This window comes from Hyposmocoma kahamanoa, unplaced genomic scaffold (genome assembly GCF_003589595.1).
Source record: "Hyposmocoma kahamanoa isolate Upper Pololo Valley unplaced genomic scaffold, ASM358959v1 93, whole genome shotgun sequence".
In the NCBI taxonomy this organism is placed as follows: Eukaryota; Metazoa; Arthropoda; class Insecta; order Lepidoptera; family Cosmopterigidae; genus Hyposmocoma; species Hyposmocoma kahamanoa.
In genome coordinates this window covers 22659907-22678891 of record NW_020654810.1, presented here as the reverse complement: position 1 = coordinate 22678891, position 18985 = coordinate 22659907, and the positions used below count along the sequence as shown (strand labels likewise).

Sequence of the window (18985 nt, the reverse complement as noted above, 5' to 3'; positions counted from 1 at the left end):
GTGTGTGTGTGTGTGTGTGTGTGTGTGTGTGTGTGTGTGTGTGTGTGCGTGCGTGTGTGTGTGTGTGTGTGTGTGCGTGCGTGCGTGCGTGCGTGCGTGCGTGCGTGCGTGCGTGCGTGCGTGCGTGCGTGCGTGCGTGCGCGCGTGTGCGCGTATTTAAATTACCTCGACGTTTCGGATGTATTGCAACGTCCATGGTCTGGAAGGGACTGAAGAGGCGGGTGTCCGCATCTTCTAGCCGTGTGAGTTTTTCCAACCACCAGCACTTGGTCTTCATTTATTTGTGCACTAGGGTTGTCACAAGACCGACACACAACACTCACGACATCCGGTGACTTGTCGGGCGATACTTGATGTCGTTTACATTTGCTGATAACTGGATCCCATGACGATGAAAGCTTAAAACCATCTTCTCGGTTGAAATTACGGTGTTTTTTAATTTCAATAGTTTCACGTACGATTCTACTATAGTGGTGACGTTCTATAGAAAGGGTCTTGGGATTATGAAGCTCAATCCAGTGGTTTCGAAATGTAGAGGTAATTAAAATATGTTTTATACGTGATTCAATCACATGAAATGGTTTTCTATATTATATATTTAAATGATACTAAAGTACATAATTATTTTATATTTGGATGCTATTTTCATGTATAAAGAAAAATTTTTTATAAATATATTTTATACACGAAAATATAAAATAATTATGTAGTATCATTTAAATTAATATTGAAGAAAAAAATAATTGAATGTCTTTTTCAGCATTCCTCTGCATTTGAAAGAATGCTAAAAAAAGGTTAAATTGAGTGTGGTACTCCAGAATGACGGAATGTGGTTAAAAAGTTTTCGGAAACGCCACATAACAAGGGGCCAGTTGTTCTTTTTTGTGGTGCTTTTTGTTTGTTAGGTTTTCTTTTTTACTTAGTGTAGTAAATCAGTCTCTGGCGTCCTTTAGTGTTAACGTTAAGAACAAATTTGTTCACGATTATTTATATCAGATTTTACATATACCAATATAACTTTACATTCTAAGTAAGCAAGTTACATAAAAAAAATAATACAATACATTAAAAAATAACCCCAGTAATTAAAAAAAATGTAATGACTTCTTTGTTTGGGGTTGTGCATTAAGGCCGGTATTAACCTCCTTCTCAATTGCGGGGTCGATATTAAGATCTTCGTGTTTATTTATAAATATAAGTTAAGTGCATATCTTATTATTCATTGATTACGCATAATTTGAGAGTTTTCAAAATTCCTTCTTATTAATAAACACCACTAAGCACTTAAGCTACGGATGAAGATTTTTTATCATACCAATGACAGGACGAACAAATCTGTATCGCTTCATTTTGACGTCCCGGTGGTCCCACGTTTTGCTCTGCGCTCGATCTCGCTTCCAAATTCCGGGCTCAAAATGAACTATTCCAAATTGGTTTTGTTCTGGATGTTCTGGTCAGTGATCCAGAGTGGATTCCTTTGCTCTGGTGCTGGGAATTCCTTAGTTTGAGACCAGGTAATTAATGTGGCCGTCTGGCACATTGTTATCAATCAAGTGTCTCAGTCTTATGGCAAAATCCAGCCTGATCTACACCCTCTTGGTTCTTCACTAGGAAATCTATTCGGAAAAATATTACCTCCGCAATTATTCGCCTTCGCTTAGCTCACATATCTACTCTTGTGTTTTTGGTTAAGATCCGTGTTCGAGACCATTCCCTGTGCGAGTGTGGTCTGGCAGAAGGTTCTTTCGAGCACCTGTTTTTTTTACTGTTATCGTGTCGTCACTCCTCTGTATGATATCCTCCCTCCTAAAATCCCCCGTCCCGTTAATATCGACTTCCTCCTAACGTTAGTCCATTCTCCCTTTGTACATGCGTTGCGTAAATTATTTTAAAAAACAATTTGTTTCTGTAATAGCCTGTGTAGTCTCTGTCGTTGTACATTCTCCTCTTAGTGAATTCTGTCGAAATTCACCGATAAATTTTCGAGTTAAAACGCGTGTGTTCCTCAACTTGACATCGGTTAAATCATCGATTACTTCAATGGGGCCATAACATTTAAAAGAAGAAGAAGCGTCGCACTTAATTGAAATGGTATTATTCAAGATGTTTATTAAAACAGGAAAATTTGATCGTTCTCAGCCGAGACGAGATACGCACTTAATACCGGATTTTTCTTTTTAATGCAGGCCTTAATATCGGCCAACAATTAAAATATATATATTTCTCTCTTTATTATTCTCTCCCTTAAACTTGAGATTATTTATGTCAAGCAGATAGAATTTAGCTCAGCTGTTAATCATATATGTAATACAATTTGTAGAATCAACAAATCAAATCTACAGACGGTTATAAAATTTTATACATGTTGACTAAGTTTAAGCTTCATAATACTTATGATATTGGTGCTATAATGTCCTTTGACATGGATTGACCAGGAACTCAACACATGAAATATTTGATATAGATGACAAGCGCCCCTGTTGTGTTGCGGAATTAGATAAATAGATAGATAAACTCTTTATTCACTGATGTAACAAAAATACAGATTAAACAGAAAAGAAAAAACGCAACATTATTGTCATAGTGAAAAGGCGCTGGCTCAGCATATGCCAAAGTTTCCTAAGGCGCTGGTTTTCAGTCAGGACCAACGAGAGGGATTAAGTTATTTGTAGGCAAAAATATAACGACTACGCGTAAAGTTATACATTGCGATAATGTACATAGTAAAGAGCATCTAGAATAACCTATTTGAAAAATGTAAGTTGTAATATTAATACTATCAGCCTTTGAATTGAAGAAGAATTGTAATGTTATCAGCCTTTCTTAAAAAAAAATAAAAACAGTACTAGCAATATTTATACTCCGTCCAATGATTTATTTAATTTTTGACAGTTCGAATTCTAATCCATTAGTGACGTCCTAATGTGTTTCCGATTCGATTTTTGTATAACAATCGATTTTATTTATGAAGAAGTTTTAATCGTGAATGTGAGCGGGTTCAAAAAAGAAGATATTGTCTGATTGGGATCGTAATGTTGCGTTTGACAATTTGTGCACTCAAGAGTTAATAATTAATGTGCATTAAAGTGATGATACCCGTTCAAATGGAGAAGAATCCGACGATTCATTATAATAAACAATAAAAGTTTATTATAAATTATAATTTATTTAACTTCATTATAATTTATTAGACAGGTACCAAAATTTATTGACTAGAATAATCTTCGTTACATAATCTGTTGGCTCGATAAATATCAGAGCTAAAGAGCACGTCGTTTTACTAAAATTATAAAATAAAAGACCCCAGGAAGTATTGCATTTTTTGTCTATGGTTGTATGTCAATAATTACGGAACTTCGGAGCTTATAGGATGGAAAAAGTCTAAGCTTCGGAGCTTAGAGGATGGACAAAATCCATAGTAACTTCGGAGACATGCACAAGTGTCAAAAATTAATTTGATGGTTGGACGGAGTATACTTATCTGTGACCCAGGTAATACTACAGGTGTCATGTTATGATGGCATTTTACACGTGGCGCTGATAGAGAACTAATTCTCCTATTATAAACAACAACATTGATGTTAAAATTAAAGATGAAACGCGACAACTTTTGTTGAGATTCTGGTCAGTCTATGGATTTTGTACCTTAATTTAATGTACTTATAAATGATTATGAAAATTGCGCTTCCAGTTTTGATTTGATACTGAAAGTCTACGGGTTCTGTAAATATGTATACACTAAAATATTATAATTCGTATATTTGCTGCAAACATGGTATAGCAAAAGTTTTAACAGAAGTACCAGTACAAACATGTTTCGCTTATATCAAATGGCATGCATATATAATGCAATATATAATGATAAAAGCCTACTCATGGAATCCTGTGTTTAGTTTCTCATTTCCCGTTTAAAACAAAACTGATGCGTTTTTGTTTTATAGAACTCTAAGTTCTAATGTGGGAGATGTTTTTTTGTTTGTAAATAATATAAAAATGTTGATTTATTTTCTCTAAACATATAAGGTGCTTTTTTAAATGCTTTGTGAGAGGCTGGTGCCTGAGATAGGCATAAAAATTCAATTATTTATTCCAGACAAAATATTCGTAAAATATTGAACTATACCGTCCACGCGCACCTTAGTGAACATTTCCGATTCGCAACATTAATCTGAAAGCGTCATTATCAGTGATCGGAATTGATGGAGTTAATGTAGCTAAACAAAAGAATAATGTGGACATTCCCTTCTACAAATCTGGGGACTTCTCAGAATTTATTATATTTTTTAATTGACGACAATTCTTTATTTCCTATTAAGTATTTGCCACAAATTATTGTCTCAAAAATTATATTGTAGTTGTGTTTCTATGGGTACTTACGTATTGAAATACTTTAGCCATTTAAAAAATATACATGAGACAACCTATATTTTGGAATGTTTAGAAAATAAACAATAAGAAAAGAAATTATACACGGATTGTTGACAAAATGGGTATATCATCTATATCATCTTCCTCAATTCTGATCACTGGTCATTGTATGTACACACGCCAGCATATCATACTACACATTGACGTATCTTGTTCCGTTGCACTGGAGGCGATTTTCGAACATATACAAAATGTGTAGGCTGATGTGCCGTTGTCCGTACATGCGCAGGGAGTTTTATGTTTATTTTTTAACATTAATAATATAAGATAAAAATGCCTATATCACAGGTCGCCAAGTTCTCCACTATGCAGATATACTAAATTAACTTAAATTCTTAATTTTGTACCAATCAATTATACCTGCTGCAGGATCGTCTGAAGATATTCATGATCACGCCTATATATATATATATATATATATAATATTTATATGTAAATTAAATTTACCAAAAATAAACTTTTAAATTTTTGTTGTACTATGTGAGACTTTAAATCTGTATTTGGTAGAATAAGTTCAAACGTGGAAGCGTCCTCCGCGACGTCTCCCACCCCCCGTCGTGCACAGAGTTATACCATTTAAAGCGATCTTTTTGAATCTGTTAAAGTAAAATCTGTCTTGCAACAAAATTTGTTGTTTATGATGTTAGTAATATATAGTCCTGCGAGGTTGTTTATATTTTACATATAATCTTGTATATTTATTTGTATTGGTTTATTGCACTATGAGCAGAACCCCAAGATATACATTGTCTGATTAAAAACGATTATTATTGTACGAAATGAATAATTGTATGACAAATTGAGTTGCATCATGCAGGCGGTTGTACTTAATGCCTTATTGACGAATGAAATAAACAGTTGTTTGTAATATTGTTCTTTTATTTACTTTTACACATTGACTTACAATTATATGGACGTCGGGTCCGCGCTAAAAAGTGTCCGCACTTGTAAGGCGCTAAAATCGTATACAGAGCGCGACACTCCGCTTTAGTCTTCATTTGTTCTACCGACAGCGCGATACTGCGATGACATTACAATTTAAATTTCGAATAGGTTGACTTGGGACATTTTTTTCGTGGTTTTTGTATTAGACCCGTCGTCCATTTATTTGTAAGTCAATGCTTTTACAGGATATTTTACCTTTTTAGAAGTACATTTTGATACCTCCAATGAACACTACACTAAGTTAATTTTTGGATCTGTTATGTTTTCATTTCCTTCTTTTTTCACAAAATTCGATTTTTTTCGAATTTTGTTTTTGTTTCTTTATTTTTTTTTTCACCGAATGCGGGGAGCACAATATTAGTAAATAAATATGAATGTTTACAAAAAATAAAGTTGGCGTGGTGTTTATTGGGGATATCGATTTGTTATTTTCTTGTAAATGAAACTACTTTTCGGATCTAAATACTGTAATATAAAAAAGTCCAGCCGCAGGACCTCGATGACAATGAGAGAATCTCGACAAGCTCTGAAAACATAATACCACAATGCCACCACATGGATTCAAACTTCCCACTTAAGAATAAATTGTTCTCCTCTATAGGCTATCACCGCACAGTATTTTATGAGAACCAGTTTTGTATCATCCCTTTTTTTATTTCAGATTTCTATACTCCAGATGTGTGTAGTTTCAAGGAAGAATATTAGACAAAGGATTGGTCTGTAGCATTGACTTACAATTATATGGACGTCGGGTCCGCGCTAAAAAGTGTCCGCACTTGTAAGGCGCTAAAATCGTATACAGACTCCGCCAAACTCCGCTTTAGTCTTCATTTGTTCTACTGACAGCGCGATACTGCGATGAATCAATTTAAATTTCGAATAGGTTGACTTGGGACATTTTTTTCGTGGTTTTTGTATTAGACCCGTCGTCCATTTATTTGTAAGTCAATGGTCTGTAGATATTAACTGAAATAATCATATATTTTTTAAGTTTTTAATTTTTTTAGCCAATTGTAATGTTAATAGATAAAACCGTAAATGGCACACATTTTAGAGCAATCCGCGACGACTGAGGTTCAGTTGTTACGAAATTATGCCCTTTTTCATTTATTTACTTTTTTAAGTGACTTCAAAAAAGGAGGAGATTCTCAATTCGACTCTTTTTTTTGTATGTATGTTACGCGATGACTCCCGTATAAGGAGCAATTATTTTAATGGTTGATTTTGCTATTCTCTAATTCAATGCGTTTTTCACTCTCAATATACTTTGAGTAGTGAGAACCGATTTTCATTATCTCCTGTGTCAAGTTCCGCATAGTGGCGAACTAGGGGATGAATCCGGGTTTGCGCACTTTTCGGTAATCGATTTCAAAAAAAACTTGGCAAATAGATGTAATTCTATGTACTTTTGAGGTCGGTTTTTTTAGTACGCTGTACTGAGATTATTCCGGATTATTTTTAATGATTAACCGGTCAAAAATTGCTCAATTTAAAAAACGATGTTTTCTCTGAGACTACGTATCTAGCACACGCAATGCGGACTCTCGCATTCCTATTAATTTTCGCTATAGGAATCTGGAACAAAAAATTATGTCACTGAATTGGGTTTCTTAAAACACCTTAGTCCGTTACCATGCAATGATAAGACCGACATCATGTTGCCGCGCTGTGAGTCTTATTTATTTGGTACAGTTATTGGGTTTCAGCTGATGACATTTTAGCGATGACGTCATATTCTTTAAAGTGAATGCTAAATTTCACTGTACCGTCGCCAACGTCCATACCACGTTAGGTACACCGGTTCTCGTCCGATCACCGAAGTTAAGCAACGTCGGGCGCTGTTAGTACTTGGATGGGTGACCGCCTGGGAACACAGCGTGTCGTTGGCTTTTTGCTGCTCACTATAGAAAGTTTGTGCCAATGTTTTTCTTTTTTAACCAAACAACAATTTCTCAAAAATTAACTCTCATAAAATTCTGTATCGCTTTGTTTAAATTTATTTTATGACGCTAAGTGATGGGAAGAACGGAAGAAGTTTTGCGTCTGGTGGTAAGCGACAACTGTCCATAACAGTTGCAAAGCTTTAAATCTTAAAGATCTGAGAGGCAGTGCCATAACGCACGTCATCCTTAGACATAAATTGACAAGTCCTATGTGCACTTCAAAAGCGGAACACAATAATGCAACATTGTCATTATTGCTTAGAGGCAGAAATAGGACTTTGTCTCACTCTCTTCTTTTCTCTCTCTCTTTCACAAGGAGCTTTCCGTGTTACGAGTATGTAAATTAATATAATTTTATATTTGAATTACAGTATAATAATATAATTTTATATTTGAATTACAGTATAATAATATAATTATATGAACAAGACAATTACAACGTTATATAATGTGTAACATGCTACATGTCAATTTCAGTGAAACCGAATAGCTCCTAACTTGGCGTCATAACGATCTCAGTACTAAAAAAACAGATCTCAAAAGTCATTCATCCCCTAGTTTGCCCCTAAGAGGTGGAATATTTTCTTCAAATTTTAATGGGACTACAGTACCTAGTACTGAGGTACTATCTTTCCAATAAAAAAAGAATCATCAAAATCGGTTCACAAAGTTATATCTTAACGTACATACAGTCGAATTGAGAACGTCTTCCTTTTTTAAAGACGGTTAATAAAGAAGTCTCAGCTCGCATTGGGTCAACATGGCAAACTATACAACTCCCTCTATTTAGAGGAGGTCCGTCATCAGCAGAGTAAGACGTATAATGGTTTGACGATGTACTTAAATTACATTACCCGGTGACAAAGCTTTTAACTGTTTCCTGAAACCTGCATTAGGCTGTATAGCCGGTCGTTTCTCTTTAACCAAATGATAAGCAACATCAAACGACATCCTTTCAAATTGCATCAAATAGGCTATTGCCACAGTTGAAGTGCGTGATACACCCGCGTTGCAGTGCACTAGAATATTCTCTTTACATTCTACAGATTTTCTTATAAAACTCAAACTCTTTTTTAACAAATACCGTATATCAGTTTCTGGCAAATCTAAACATTCAACAAATTCATGATCAACAGAAACAGTTATATTTATTCCTAAACTAAGAACGTGTTTTATATTATACTTTTCAATAACAGCTTTGGTTGTACAATCCTGTGATCCTATATACATGTAATCTACAATCATTACAGGAATATCGTCAGGTTTTGTATCGACAACAAACCCGTAGGAGCTCTGTGCAATGTTTTGTCTCTCATCCCCCTTTTCTATAAACCGTTTACCATCTACATTGGTCACTACAGTTTCTGTCTCTTTCAGTTTATTCTTTTGTCTTTTTAGTTCACTTAGAAAACTCATCGTCACCAATTTTCGTCGAAACTGCTTATTATTCACTATCACTTTCTTGCTCATCTAAGCTGGTATCGTGCGTGCTCTGTCTTTCAGGGGCATAGATTAGGTCGTCCGGGTTGTACTCAACGTTGCAAAGATATAGTCCGTGTGGTGGTGAGCACTGGATGGAATTGTGCCAAGAATGCTTTGAAGGCACTTGTAGCATAACTTTTATTTCTTCTGGAGGTAGTTTGCCGACAGCGACGCTTATGAGTGTGCCCATCATACGCCGTATCTGTTAAGGTAAAATTTTAGTGTGGGTTGAATTCTATACGTGTCTCTTGTATGGGATTTTGTTAGCACATTCGAGCATGAACAGTGTTGATTTTATTTTTTGTTTATGGTTATGTTAATACGTTTCAGTGTTAAGTAGGGATGGTATCGTTTAATCGGAATAATCGATGTCATTTGGTTCGATTAATCGGATAATCTATGATTTCATACCGATTTTCGCTAAAAAAAATAAAAATGTTTTATAAACATGTTAAAATAGGAAATGAAACTATTTTTCCGGATTTAAATCGCGTATATTTGTTTTTTCAAACAAACTGACGTTTCGGGCCCTTTACAGGTCCCATGGTCAACCGTGTCCACTGTGTAACAATCGCGAAAACCTAAGAACTCGAAACATGTTAAAAATTAAAAATAAACCGCTTTTAAATCCAAATGTTCCTTTTATTTAGTCGATTTTCGAAAAATGAGACTTGCGCGCAATACCGTGACACCAGAAAGATGGTTACATAAGCTAATCATAAAATTTATCTCCACCGCCTTTGAAAAATTTATAATTAATACTGGTGTCTATACTACTATATTGTTGTAATTTGTGTAATTTGGAATAAGGCGGGAAATGAGAGTTATGCTACGAGGTTTCTATTCCGAGTTTATTCTAGAAACCCTGGTACTATTAACTTAGACATAATGGAGTATTGTCTAGCTCTCTCTATACCTACTTAGTTTTAATTTAACTTTAGAAATCAGGTAAACAATGAAGCAGGGTCTGTAAACCGTAAGAGATGAAAGCGACGTTATAACATTTGACTTACACAGCTAAAAAAATACACCAACAAGAATATGAAGTAATGCGACCAATTACAATATTTATATTTTTCGATTAATCGATGTTTTGTTGGTCGATACCCATCCTTAGTGTCAAGACAATATCTTTTATATTATAATGGCACGCTTCCTTGTAAGTGTCGACAAACGACAAACAAGTTTATGAAAATGACGTTTAGTATAGACATAGTAGGACTCAACTTGCAATGATCACAAATCTGATGAATTTTGAGAAGTTAGATTTAACGTTTTAAGTGTAATTCAATTAAATATTCTTGTTGAATCTGCAAAAGTCTCTAAAATTGTTACGCAGCAAACTCGATGCTAGCGAAATCAAATATAATAAGAAAAATGGCGAAAAAAAATTTTGCATACGAAAAGTTTAGGTGATGAAAATTAATGGCTGTTTTTTTCTGATCCGTACCAACTTAATAACGAAAGAAAAGTACCCGTTTAAATTCAAGGTTCTGTAGCTTGCATTCAAAAAAGAATTGTAAGGATCAGCGCAAACCGTCGGAAGGGTATCTTATGTCGGTTGAGGAATATCCTTTACGATATCGCGAATGGTTGCTACTTCCTTGCTTGCTACCTCCCACCGCGGTATTACACGGTAAGCTACACGCCTGTCCATAGCAGTGGCAGTGCCATTCGGAGCTTTAAATCGCAAAGATCTGAGGGGCACTGCCACTACGCCCGTCACCCTGAGACATAACGATTGTGAACAGGAAATCGGTACTATCTCAATTTTGATAACTTTACAGGATGAAATTATATTATAATTATAGCACCTGATTTATTAAATACGTAGTTTGTAAATGTTTTTATTACACATACACTACGTATTATTGTTTATTAAATGAAAACAATTTTTTTCTTCATAGCGTAAAGTTGTCAAAATTAAGATAATACCGGTTCTTCTTCTTCGTTTTGCTCAATGGCGGTTCCTTCTTTTTAAGATTTCGCCAGTGTCGAGTTTTCCGCTTGGCAGAATGTAAGGGCTAAAAAATAAGTTTTTCTGTAAATATGGCCGCCACAAAGAGGATAGGCAATTTGAGGCAGCGTGCTTGGATTGACTCGGGATTCCTTAGAACGGGCCGATACGGGTATTTTAGTTCGAGATTCGTATAATTTCGCGTTTTAATCTTCGATTAAGGCACAATAGCACTATCCTATTCCACTTTAAACTAGATTTCACAAAATAATTGAAAGTCAAAATAAAAACGACACTTTTCCCTCCAAAAGGTCCAGAGCGAATTATAGTACCGGTTGCCAGTTCACAGTCGATAAGTTGACAAGTCTCATATGTCTGTAATTTCACCAACTGTTTGACGGCAGAAATAGGTAAGGTGGCAGTACTTCTCTGGACAAGTCTTTAATAGCAAAAAATACACATTGACAAATGTAATATTCTCTGCCTTTCTGTCTGCTGGTTTGTCCTTGCCCTAATTTAGATTTTTTTACCTGTAAACAACTTACCTGATTATGCACAAAAGCTCTGCCTCTAATTTCAATGTCCCAATAGTCAAAGAATGAATCTCTGTCGTCGACAAAGCTTGTCAACAGCGGCCTTCCCGGTCGAACAATGATATCGTATATTTCGCGTCTGTTATGTTTGTATTGTTTCAGCTTATCAAACTTCTTGAATGTTGTGAAATCGTGGTAGCCTACGAGGTATTTCGCACCTTCTTTCAAGCGTTCTATGTCGAAATCAAAGAGTCTGGAATTGCACTTAATATTTAATGGCATTATCATCATCAAATCAGCCGGAACTCTACTGCTGAACATAGGCCTATGTCCCCTAAAGATTGCCAGGCTAGCCGGTCTGAAGCAACGTGCATCCATCGGTGACCCGCCCTTACCAGGTCATCCGTCCATCTAGTAGGAGGCCGTCCCACTGAACGCCTTCCTGTTCGTGATCTCCATTCGAGAACCTTTCTGCCTCAACGGCCGTCAGTTCTACGAGTGAGTCTTATGTGCCCTGCCCATTGCCACTTCAACTTGCTAAGCCTTTGAGCTATGTCGGTGATTTTCGTTCTTCTACGGATATCCTCATTTCTGATTCGATCACGTAGAGAAATGCCCAGCTCGCTCCATTGCTCTTTGACTGATTTTGAGCATTTTTATGAGGCCCGTAGTAAGTGACCACGTCTCAGTGCGCGAAGACTTTTGTCTTCAAGGACTGCGGTATTGCGGACTAGATGTCCCGGAGCTTCCCGAAAGCTGCCCAACCGAGTCGTATTCGACGATTGACCTCTTCCTCGAATTTAATGGCAATATTGGAAATAAATAGACAGGCCATTAATTAACAGGACGACCTTGATGGCACAACGGATTGCACTGTGGACGCTAGATCGGAGGCCCCGGGTTGAAATTTCCGATAGAATCAGGCCCTGTACTGTCGTTTTCCGTCCGGCATTTGTCCGAAATAATTACTGTGAAATAAGTAATACTCGACCAAATTCAAAGTCGCATGATGCTAGTGAAGTGAAGTGCACCAGAGTGAATTCCGTTGCTCTGGTACTCATAGTACAGTGATTTTTGTAAATAACCCTGCACTACGGAAACCCTGTACCGCGGGTGCCATGGATACACACATTGAAAACCACAAAATGACACCCAAACTCACTAGAGAAATAAATATAGGCCATACAAATATTTCTCTCGGCGCGGGAATCGAACCCGGGACCTCTGCGTGGCGGACCAGCATGGTAACCGTTCGGCCACAGAGGCAGCTAATTTGAGGCCAGGCAATTAGTGTGGTTGTCTGGTACATTATTATTATATTTCAGACACACGTCTCTCCCCAGGTCTAACAGATTTGTAACGTTTTTTTTATTGGCATTATAAGTTATAAGTGACGGAATGAACAAGTCACGCGGCTGGTGGTAAATAACACGCCTATCCATAACAGTTGCAGTGCCACTCAGAGCTTTAAATCGCAAAGATCTTAGGGGCACCGCCACCGCGCCCGTCACCCTGAGACATAAGTTGACAAGTCCCATGCGCCTGCCCTACGTATTATTACTATTATTATAAATTATTCATCGTTTTGGTTCTAATTGCAAAAGGTGGGTCTGTAATGCAGTGTTAAATTATCATAAATAGTCTTACTTAAAGGTCGATCAGAGCTAGAAATTTAAGTCAAAAATTTTTCCAATAATAAATAGTTTGCTATAGAATCAAGGGGTCGCAGCTATAAACTGGTCATACCATTAATACTACCTTATAAAATGGCACCTCTTCCATTCTTCTATGGGTATTTCAGAGCCTATGCCATAATATTCTGGCAACTCTATACCTTTTTTCAACACTGCAAGCCTGAAATAAACAAACATATTGAAAAATTGTAATGACACATGCATTATTTATGTTTAAATTATTGTACAGTCAAGAGCACATCAAGCTTGACACTTTGCATTTTGGACCGTTTTTATAGTAAGCGGCATAGAGTTGCATGTAAGTCTTGAGTGTCAAGCTTCACGTGCTCTTGACCCTGTACTTGATTTTATTAGCTTGTCTGATTGTTTCGTGTTCTATGATCTGATTGTAATGTGCTCCACACTAGCACCGTTTGTTATAAAATTGATAACTCAACCACCAGACCAGACCAGACCAGAATGTCGTGACAAGTGCGGAGACTGAAAATTGACATTCTTGATAGTTGAGAAATAATCTCAACTAACACAATTATTATATTTATTGTAATTTGTTGTGCGTTTTCATTCTGTAATGTACAGACGGCAGCACATCAAGCTACACATTGACGATATTCGAACAAGTGTATACAGCTTGATATGCTGTTGACTGTACGATAAATTGCTAATGTCAACCCATTATACTTTCAGCACGGGTCTTCAGATAGGGTCACATAGTTTGTCACGCTGCGCTGACCCCAATGTAACCCTTGTTCTACATCCAGGTTTTATAGCAATGGTTTCCTTCTCCGCTAGTGAGAGAAGCTACGTAATATTCGCTTCTTGCCCGTGGACCACACCACCTGTCTGGTTCATCCAGGTGGATCACGAGCAATTTTTTCGTCTCACCTCTTACGTACAAAATAAAAAGAACACAAAACTTACAAAATAAAAAGAACACAAAACTTATGTTGGTGGAGGTACACCTACGAAGTTAACACGATATTATGATGTTGGCCAGTATATATTTTTTAAACGATAAATATTTATAGCTTAAAAAAAAATACCTTACAACTTTATACACAGAAAGTTTTTTTCGCTTCTTGCCCGCGGACCACCAGTCTTGTTCACCTCGGTGGACTACGGACAATTTTTTCTTTCCCTAGTTCACCTCTCACATATTTTATGTAAGTATTTATAAATTAACAGTCAACTGTGACCATGGGACCCGTAAAGGGCCCGAAACGTTGGTTTGTTTGAAAAAAAGCAAATATACTCGATTTAAATACGTAAAAACAGTTTCATTTCCTATATTATAAATTAAAGTTGAGAAGTCTAAACAAAAAATGAAAAAATTTGTTACTTAACAATATAAATTACACAAACATAGTAATCGGTAAAAGATTGTATATGATATGAAAATCATAACATTCTGGCATACTTATAACAACATTTACCTGTACAAGTAAGTTCTTCTAATAGCATTGTACCTCGCACTGAAGTTATCAGCTACTCTATAACACCGTCTCACATTTATACTGATATCATTAGTGTAGAAAAACTTATTCAAGCCAAACACAATGTCGTGGGGTTCAAACAACTTGGTGCCGTAGCGATCAAGGTCAAAGTGGGCACTGGAGTTAAGCGCGTGTACACCACCATCTGTGCTGTGGAAAAGTTTTATGATATTTGTATAAAATAACATTTATTCAGTATACAATACAAGGAAGGCATAGGAATAAATAAAATAAATGAAATAAATTAAGTAAAAGAAGTAAATTAAGTAAATAAAATAAATACATAACAAGTCCCATGTACGTGTAATTTCACCAGCACCCTTACCCTTCTAAACCGGAAGGCAGGAATGCTCACATTACTACATACTTGGCGGCAGAATAAGGTAAGATGACAGTACTTCCCTGGACCAACTCTTTCACAAGGAGCTTTACTGTTGTTGCAATCTTTTTGTGAAATTATAATATCAGTGCCTCCAGTGAAAAACGGAATAAGACGAGTTATGCCCTTTTGTTTTTATTGCACCATTGGCTTCAGCGTGTCCGATTACATAACACATCAAAAGGACGCCTCTCTAGCAGTCTCAGTAGCAGTATGCACGAAGGGCATAACTCACTGTTCCTAAAGGCATTATTTTAGTTATCGGGCATTTTTTAGGAGTCTAAATGTACAAGTGCTCTCAACTCAAAAAATACATACACGTTTTAACGAATAACTGCAGATATATTTTTACATAGTCACTTTTCGTATTGTTCCACAATTACGGGGGAAAAAGTAGGACTTAAAGCGACTATTATCTTATCAGTGTCCATAAAGGTATAACTGAGCTTTCCGTTTGTTCCACGGGACACAATTGGTCATACCCGCGACTATACCGTGTTGCTATTGGTTAATAGATTACAAACGAAAACTTGTCGTTTTATTCCTTTACCGATTTTATATCTTTTATCAATGTGGTTGGTATCATAAGTATTGTTATAACCATAGAACAGTCGCAGTTAAAGGAATAAGTCATTTTATGTCTTAAAGTTTGTTAACATAAGTTGTGTTATTACCGTTAAGGACTCATAAACAAGGACGCAACTCGAAAAAAACTTTAAAAAATATAGACAATATGATTGATTTTTTTACCAATACCCATCAAACGAAAGCTTAGATGTATACGTAAAGCTTGAAATCATAAAAAGCACTAACAATAAATGCGAACAACCAATAATCAATAAAAGTATGGTTTTTTGCCTCTCCTGAAAAGTGTCGATTTTGAGTTATTCCCTTTTTCACTGGAGGCACTGATATATTCTCTTGTGTAAATATTTTCAATATTCAATACAACACATAGATATATATGACATTTTCATGTAAATAATAAGATATACAGTCTAACTCAGTATTCAAAAGTTAACATCTACATAATTTGTTATAATTATTAATACAAAGATCGAACATTCCTTCGATCTGGCCGGATTCGAACTGACGTCTTCTAGCATACCGTGCCAGACGACACCAACTAAGCCACGGAACGAACCAGCGGACCTCACGAATTTTTCTATGTGCTTGTTGTCGTATCTTTGTATTTGGTTTTTCAACTAGTGTTAGTGATCTTTGTATTAATAATTATAACAAACTAGTGGAGTAGTTTCACAAAAAATAATTGAATATCAATTCAATAAAAATCACAATACAGATCCCCTACCCGTACGCATAGGCGAAGACGCGGTCGAGCCTACGGGCCAGTTTAAATACTTGGGATCTGTACTTAGCGCGTCCGGAGACATCGACTGCGACGTCAGAGCCCGAATCGCAGCCGCTTGGGCAAAGTGGCGTGAGGTGACTGGTGTAATTTGTGACCCCAAGATGCCGGTTAAGCTGAAAGGACAGGTCTATAAATCCATCATTAGGCCTGTCCTTTTATATGGCAGTGAAACGTGGCCCGTACTTGAGCGTCATAAGCAGGAGCTGCGTGTCACGGAAATGAAGATGCTGCGCTGGATGTGTGGAGTTTCACGGAAAGACCGTGTCAGAAACTCCCGCATCCGCGGCAGCCTTCATGTCCGTGACATTGCAGATAAACTGCAAGAAAGCCGCCTACGTTGGTACGGCCACATCTTACGGAAACCGGCTTGCTACGTGGGAAACAAATGTCTGGCTATGCCACCTCCGCCGGGCCCCGGTAGAAGGGGCAGACCCAAGAAGTGCTGGCTTGACGTCGCCAAGGGTGATATGCGTGCCAATGGTCTCACCACTAAGGATGCCGAAGACCGTGCAAAGTGGAGGAGAAAGAGTAGGAAAGCGGACCCCGGGCTCCGCAAAACCCTGCTGAGGACGCAACCGGGACAACGCTAAGATGAGAGAGAGATCAATTCAATAAAAAATTTAAAATCTACACAATTTGTTGTATGTCTTAATTTTTTATGCAGGAATAACATAGATTTTAATAAATTGATAGAACCAGTTTAACATGCGTATTATTCAAACTGTGACATGTTAAACCGACAAGTGTTGACCTGAAAGCTGCACAATGCATATAACTTTTAATCAACGGAGGAACATTATATTTAAACATTTTTAGATATTTATCTGTGAAGTTTATGTTGTATGCTTTAAGTTAGGGCTATATGGTACAGTCAAGAGCTCATCAAGCTTGACTTTTTGGACTTTGGACCGTTCTTATAGCAAGCAGTATAGAGTTAAATTTAAACCTGTAGTGTCAAGCCTGACATGCTCTTGACAAAACAAATTTCAATGTTTATTATTTGTACTATTTTAATTGAAGGACTCTTATCCAAGGTTATGAAATAAATCTTAAACAATCTTAGAAAGAATCCTGGTGCTACGTTTGCTTTAATTTTTCCTTTTCTATTTAAAAAACCATTGTTGAAAGATAATCGTTGAACATATTCTTTGGGGCAATGTTAACTATGTCTTGTATGAGACAAACAAGTACCTATAAATTTAGTACATTTGTACTAATCACAGTACTTACCAAGTAGATTTTTTTTTTTTTTTTCTTACAACCCTATGTTTTTTTAAATTTCTTTATGACTTTGGATCCATGTCCTTCAGAAATAACAGACATAACAAACATATAAAGAAACGTTTTCTAATATTTCGGCTGAAAGACATGAATCGAAAATCGTTAAATAAATTAAAAATATGCTTATATGTATATTCAAATAACATTTACAGATGTTTCTGTACTATTTCTAGCAGCAAAAAAATTATGATTTGATACGATTATCCGATTACGAATAAAGGGTTTATTTTTATCCGAAAAGAGTTTATTGAGTACAGGCACTCACCGGCTGGACAATGTAACTTGAGGGTAATTCAAAGCCTTGAATTTACAGAGAGCCAACTCCATCACCCCCTGTATGCTCTGCGGGTCGATGTGCTTGCTGTTGTCCTTCAACCATATCTTTTCTGAGGACCTACAAACAGTTTAAAATGTAATACGGACTATCTAACTTTTCCAATGACGTGCAAATAATTATCTCTAAATTACAGATTAAATACATACCGAAATGGTGTCCCAATGTATGAGAAGAATGCTAAATATCTGGCTTTCATTTTATAATGCAACGCATTAATGTTTCATTTTAATTTTCATTTAAATGTTTGAAAAATTACATATTTTTAGGTTATTCGAATAAACAGCTGGTTGATGACATTACATTTTTTTTTAAATATTTTAAGTATGCCTGTCGACATTGGCAAGTGGGATTTTAGTCAACTCTTCCTTTAAATCAGTTTTTTATGTGTAGGCGTTGCGTTGGATCATGGAAAAAATCCATTAAAAAAAATACTTTTCAGAACTGACCCCCTCCTTGACTGCCTCCGCGGCCGAGCGGTTACCATGCCGGACTACCACGCAGAGGTCCCAGGTTCGATTCCCGAGCCGGGAGAAATATTTATATGGTCTACATTTATTTCTCTCGTGAGTTTGGGTGTAATTTGTGGTTGTTTATGTGTGTGTTCATAGCACCTGCGACACAGGATTTCCTTAGTGCGGGGCTTAAAAAAAAAGAATATTTTTCCGGAAATTATTCCAACATTTTTCTTTTGTTGTTTTTGTGTTTGTTGTGTTGACACCTATCAAAAATTAAAGCTACTGAACGAAAACGATGGAGCCATTAAATAAAAAGATTTTCTTTGCTGTTGTTTCATTCAAATTTCGTTTTCCTTTAACTTGCAAAACAATTTTATTTTAGAATTTACAACAGCTAGAAATTAACTGCCTCCGTGGCCGAACGGTTACCATGCCGGACTGCCATGCAGAGGTCCCAGGTTCGATTCCCGGGCCGGGAGAAATGTTTGTATGGCTTACATTTATTTCTCTCCTGAGTTTGGGTGTAATTTGTGGTTGTCTATGTATGTGTCCATGGCACCCGCGACACAGGGTTTCCCTAGTGCGGGGCTATGTTGAGTGTGTGCGTTATTTATTTATTATTATTATTTATTAATAACCTGAAATTACCCAAATCACAAAGACCTAACGAGCACTACCAATGCACT

General features: G+C 36.5%; 2 protein-coding genes and 1 non-coding gene across 3 annotated transcripts; 1 reads left to right on the top strand and 2 right to left on the bottom strand.

The window, feature by feature from the left end:
• Positions 1 to 7143: 7143 nt before the first annotated feature.
• LOC113237678 lies at positions 7144 to 7262 on the top strand. Its single transcript, XR_003311054.1, has one exon. It is a non-coding gene; the product is annotated as a 5S ribosomal RNA (ribosomal RNA).
• A 561-nt stretch (positions 7263 to 7823) lies between these two features.
• Positions 7824 to 8765, bottom strand: LOC113237477 (probable dual specificity protein phosphatase DDB_G0283417). Its single transcript, XM_026473971.1, has one exon. It carries the CDS (start codon positions 8730 to 8732, stop codon positions 8157 to 8159), a length of 576 nt encoding a protein of 191 aa, XP_026329756.1. The 5' UTR covers positions 8733 to 8765; the 3' UTR covers positions 7824 to 8156.
• LOC113237476 (tRNA pseudouridine synthase-like 1) lies at positions 8614 to 18055 on the bottom strand. Its single transcript, XM_026473970.1, has 6 exons — positions 17991 to 18055; positions 17773 to 17901; positions 14416 to 14625; positions 13047 to 13142; positions 11301 to 11541; positions 8614 to 9000 (listed from the first exon to the last, which is right to left on the bottom strand). The coding sequence occupies exons 1-6, from the start codon at positions 18038 to 18040 to the stop codon at positions 8761 to 8763; spliced, it is 966 nt and encodes a 321-aa protein (XP_026329755.1). The 5' UTR covers positions 18041 to 18055; the 3' UTR covers positions 8614 to 8760.
• Between the last annotated feature and the right edge of the window lie 930 nt (positions 18056 to 18985).